The sequence below is a fragment of the Vigna umbellata genome, chromosome 1 (genome assembly GCF_029865625.1).
Source record: "Vigna umbellata cultivar VRB3 chromosome 1, Vumbellata_1.0, whole genome shotgun sequence".
Taxonomy (NCBI): domain Eukaryota; kingdom Viridiplantae; phylum Streptophyta; class Magnoliopsida; order Fabales; family Fabaceae; genus Vigna; species Vigna umbellata.
This window is the reverse complement of record NC_142165.1, coordinates 8,793,231-8,799,049: the sequence shown is the minus strand read 5'-3', so window position 1 is coordinate 8,799,049 and position 5,819 is coordinate 8,793,231. Positions and strand designations below refer to the sequence as shown.

General features: G+C 31.3%; 1 protein-coding gene across 1 annotated transcript; it reads left to right on the top strand.

Annotated features, from left to right (window-relative positions):
• The first annotated feature begins 1,532 nt into the window (after positions 1–1,532).
• LOC124841918 (Microsomal signal peptidase 25 kDa subunit (SPC25)) lies at positions 1,533–4,939 on the top strand. Its single transcript, XM_088093454.1, has 5 exons — positions 1,533–1,718; positions 1,846–2,001; positions 2,404–2,481; positions 4,333–4,475; positions 4,607–4,939. Exons 1-5 carry the CDS (start codon positions 1,638–1,640, stop codon positions 4,701–4,703), a joined length of 555 nt encoding a protein of 184 aa, XP_087949580.1. The 5' UTR covers positions 1,533–1,637; the 3' UTR covers positions 4,704–4,939.
• Positions 4,940–5,819: the final 880 nt, after the last annotated feature.

The following is a 5,819-nucleotide window of genomic DNA, read 5'->3' as shown; positions in this document are numbered from 1 at the left end:
AAATAAATAATAAATTTTAATTAGATAAAGTGCAATTTTTTACACCACATCTGATAAATGAAAGCATCCTCCACAAGAAGCAGAATGCGTATTAACTTCAACTAGATCCATTTGAAAACTAAAGCCCATCAATAAACAGAGAGACTTCTTTTGCATCATCTTTAAGGCCCAATTGCTATACTATTATTGGACTGTGAGAATTTTTTTTGCAATATGAGGTTATGGCAGTGATTAATATCCTAAATTTGCACCATTTATATTTTAAATAGGAAGATATGAGTTCAAAATAGCTAAAAATATAAATCATAATCATAACCTTTTCCTACCAGAATTTATATATATATATATATATATATATATATATATATATATATATATAATTGTCTCGGAGTTTAAGTTTATTAAGATTTAATATGTTCATATTGACTAAAATTGACGGGACGTATTTCCTCTGGTATTTGACTGGATTGTCGTGATTTTGCTGGTTAATTGCCAACCGTTTAGTGTCATTGACATATACATACGATCGCTATAATACGATCGTTTAATGATTGATGTCAAGAGGGTGAATCGCGGGTCCATCACCGGCCGTTTAATGCAATCGACACACACATAGATCGCTATATTACGATCGTAAAATGACTCGATATTGTGTGTTTTATTTTTTCCTTAATGGTCGCCTGAATTACCAGTCGACTGTGGATTATCTCAAATATCCTACTATACAGTTACCATTCTCATTATTTGCAGTAAATTCATAAAAAGAAAATGTCTACATCTTTGGACGTGCATTTTCAAATATCAGTGATTGCTCTCATTGTGAATTTATGTTGCATGATTATAACATTTTATTTGTTGGTTGTGTTGAAGAATGGCATTGGATGTGTTTTTGTTGCATATTCTTCTCCAAGTATTCCAGAAGGAAAGGATACGGTGTCAAATGATTCAATTTTAACAAAATGTTTATTTTCTTCATTTGTGTCTAACTAATTTTTTATTTTTCTCCAGTTGTGTCAAATTAATTTTTTAATATATAATGTATTTTAATTGTGAGGAGTATATTTGTATTAATCATTTCAAAATTGAAACGAATTGGTCCATTTGACCTATCTAATAAATAATTGATGTTATAATTTTTTTTAACTCGAGAAACTATACTCTTTTTACAATATGTCAAAAAAAATTAAAGTTCCTAAAAAGTCAGAAAAAAATGGAAAAAAATTAGTTTTTTTTTCTCAAATCATATTTTTATTTTAACCTAAAATATTTAAGATAAAAAAATTACATAAACATTGTAATAGGTATAAATATTTAGCATTTTTTTATATATTTGAAAATCACATATCTGTAAGAAAAATATAAAAAAAAATCTATCTAAGTTAAAATTGTTGTTTGTACGAATTAATCTATAAAATTGTCTTAACGCTACCAATTTAGTTTCAAGAATTTGTTTTTCAGTATTTTTTTTAGTAAAAAATAAAAAATAAAATTGGGTGCAGTGCACAGTACACACAGTGTGTAACCGTAACCTAGTCACTGACGAGTGAATATTCAAGGGCTGAAAGGGAAGTTGGAGTTGTTGATAGTTTTGGTCAATTGAAGTCTAAGAGAATAGAGAGCGAAGAAAGAGATCAGAAATGGCGTCCAAAGCTCCAAAGAAGGCCAATCTCTTGGATCACCACTCCATCAAACACATCCTCGACGAATCTGTCTCTGAGGTCTGTAAAACCCTAATCCCCTTTTCGATCTCTTCCACTTTCAAACCCTTTTTTTTTCTCTCTCTCATTTGGTATTTTGTGTTGGCTAATTGGACTTGGACCTTATCGAATTTTTGCGCGGGTGTAGGTGGTAACGAGTCGTGGGTATGTGGAAGACGTGAGATTGAGCAATGTGAGGCTTGTCATTGGGGCCATCATCATCGTTATTGCTCTCTTCGCCCAGTTTTACAAGAAGAAGTTCCCTGAAAATAGGGATTTTCTCATTGCCTGCATCGCCCTATATCCTTTCGCTACCATTTTATTTTATGTTTTTCTTTGATTAAATTTTATTTGCGTGACGTAATTTGATGTGGAGACATCTAAAATTGAGGTTATTTGGAACTGTATTTTTTGGTGGGGGATGGGGGTTATGATTAGGGTTTTTTTTTCGCAATTGTGGTTGCATAGAGTTCAAAATATGTTGATGTTGCCGCTGAATCACTGTCTTGAATAATTTTTTAAAACCTCGAATCTGGGATTTTATATCTTTATGATGTGAATTGAGATGCTAGAATTGTTTAATTGAAAGTTATTGAGGTTCCTCGTTGAATGACTTTTTGGTGCCTTACTTGAGATGGGAAATGTGATTGTTGATGTTTATAGTTTTATTCATTCTGATTTTCATCCTTAACTCTTTCGTACATATGTGATCTTCAATGGACTGTTGCAGCTGATCATATACACTAAGGAGAAAAATGCCATTCTGTTCACTTATCCACCCGCTGTAAGTTTCTGTTAGCTTAGCCGAGGCTCTTGACTTTGACGCTAGATCTGTTTATTTACGTTTGGAAAATTGATGAGTTTCACTTGCTCCATATATTCATAGTTTTGGTCCTTTCAGATGATTGATTATTGAAATTTCATCTTCCAGCCTCCTTGGGTTGGTAGATGACTAAGTATCAGTCTCGTGGTGATGGATTTGGAGATTGTAGAATATTGAAACATGTGTGTATAATCTATATTGCTCACTAATGACAGGTTGATTTGGATTATCAAATATTACACACACACACACACACGTATTGGATATACAGAATTTGGTCTTCATCTTTTAAAGAGGGGAGGGGGAAGGGAAGTGATATATCTACCTTTTTATCATTGCTTAATTTTACAATCTTTTTGTCTATCCTAAGAAAGCAAAGGCCCAGAGACTGTATTTGTTAGAATTGTGCCAATATGCACTTAAGATCCATCAATAATTTGAGCATGACTGTTTTGGATTAATAATCATCAGACACCGAGCAGATCTCGTGTGTTGAACGTGTCATACATCAACTCATCATGATCTATCATCCATACTGCAGTATAGCAGCGTGGTCTGTGTAGAGCAGCCATGACCACTACTAAGCTTGAATAGCTGTGTGTCTTTAGTAGCTTGCGGTTGCAATTGCGACCAAAATGGTGGCTGTAGTGGTAGATACTAGCTACAGCAAGGCTTTTTTTCAAAATCCCGATTTTTCCTTAAAAAACGTTGTTTTTTTTTGGAAGGGGAGCAAAGTTGAGTCGAGGTTTCTTTCCCCTTGGATGTAGATTCCCATGCATCCATCTCTAACTCTCAACCGTCATTTTTTTCTTTTCTCTAAACACCTATCCTCACTTTTCATTGAATGTGTAAGATGTCTTGTATCTGGAATATGAATGTCTTTTAAATTTGTTTGTCTCCTTGACTTTTATTTTATTTTCTTGTTTGTTTTGATTAAACCCTATGAACTTTTACTGTAAATTAGGAATATGTCGTCAATTCTTACCAGTTTTTATATACTAATTAAATAAGTTATACTACATATATATATATATATATATATATATATATATATATATATATATATATATATATATATATATATATATGTAGTATAACTTATTTAATTAGTATATAAAAACTGGTCATCCCACTATGTGCTGTATAGCTATAGCGTTTTGGGGGTTGACTGCTATATGCGACCATCCAAGACTGATAGACTAATACACTGAGTTGATGGATTGATGAAATTAACATCAGTTTGGTTAGCAATTAGTATTTATCGGATATAGTAGTGTTATGTAATGGTTGCAGTGAATGAACTTTTAACTTGTTCTGGTTTTGTTATACTCCTTAACCTTCAGTTATTGAATTTCAATTTAGCTTGCTTGAAAGTTGCAACAGGATCATTTTCACACCCATTTGGTTAACAAGACTAAATTATTGCATAAAACATGACGCATTTATTTGTGCTGGAAGTTTAATCCAGATAGAACCTGTATCTTTGTTATTGTTAACTATGATACATGTCTTCTAGAATTTGAATTGACCTATAACTTATTTAACAAATTTTTTAAACGTGTTAAGTCGTGATATCGTTCTTGTTGGTTGCTTGGTGAATTTTATAGCTTTTTTCATGAACTAAGGAAGCTGATATTTTGTTTACTAATGGAATATGTTATATGTCATTCATCTAATAAACTTTGGCTTGTCATTCAACTCTGTCATCAAAACAAATAATGCAATTTTATGTTAGCCTTTCAGCAGAAGCCCAAAAATATTATAATTTTTATAATCACATTCCAACTGAGATTCCACTCTTTTCTACTGCAGGGATCCTTTACCAGTACCGGTTTGGTGGTTTCCTCCAAATTACCTAGATTTTCTGAGATGTACACACTTACTATAGCAAGCGCAGATCCAAAATCAATTTCTGCAAATGAAACAGTACAATTTACCAAAAGTGTTACTGAGTGGTATGTGTCTCTCTCTCCCTCTGTTCATCCCTTAACTTGGGTATGCTCACACAATGACAATGGACATTTCATCTCTTGTGCTGTTTTTTGGAGTTCAAATTGCATTAGTCTATTTTTTGTTTGGATTGCAGGTTCACCAAGGACGGAATCTTAGTTGAGGGCCTTTTCTGGAAGGATATAGAAGCTTTGATTGCTCAATACACCAAAGAACCAAAGAAGAGCAAGTAGGATGGAGACATGAACTTTGGTTATGTGGGTAACTTTTTGAATGAGAAACATATATATCTGGATATGGTTTATAATTCAATCATTTAAAATAGAACTGAGGGAATCGAGCTTTCACCAGCTGTAGGGCACAATATATTCCTATATTTCGTCAGCTTATTCGCAGAAAAGGCTCAACCGTATTTTCATTCACTCTTCTAAATAACAATTAATGGTTATCGGACACCTTTATTTTTTTACCGTCGCTGAGATCTAAGAGAAAGAAAAATAACTTTTGTAAGGAACAGTGCAGAGAAAAAAAAGGTGACACTGCCACAAGAAAAAATAGAGAGAAAAGCACTCAATACTTCATGTGTTTTTTTCTTTTTTTCTTAACTTCTGTTGGTATGTTTTCATTAATAATTATATATAGTATATTATGTTACTTCATCTTTGTAAGAATTTACAAAAAGATATTAATATAAGTAAAATTGTTCACTCCTATTATTAAAAGGGTAGAATGGATACTAAAGATATTAGTGAGGTGCATAAGAAATAAATGGGGTGCAGAAAGTAGTAGCCTTTATTCAAAAGTTTATTACAATTTCGGACTTGAGACCACCCATCAAATATTAGCTTTTAATTAGCAGTTAGAAAACATGGAATTTATTTAATTATTTTCAACCAAAAAACTATTTTTCAAAATTTGAAAATATGGCCTATCCACACCGTAACACATAAGTATTATATCCTACTTTGAGTGAAAGGGGAAATTGAGGGTAACATCTGTTTTCTATTTTTTGTTTTTTTCTAAAATAATAATAAGTAATAAATGATTTATGACGAGAATATTGAAATTTAATTTTTTTTATTCTAAATTTAAAATCATTTTAATCATATCTATACCTATATATATCTATACCTACATATAAAGAAAATGTTTTTTTTACACAATTTTTATTTCTATTTTATCCTTTATAATATAATTATTAATTATTATTTTTTAAATATAACTGTTAACTGATTTTTTTAGAAGTAACTACTATTTTAAAATATTTTATAAGTAACTAACACTTTTTTTCTTTAAGCTTTAGCTTATTTAAGTGAGTTTTACTACACCAAACATGTATATGATTTTCT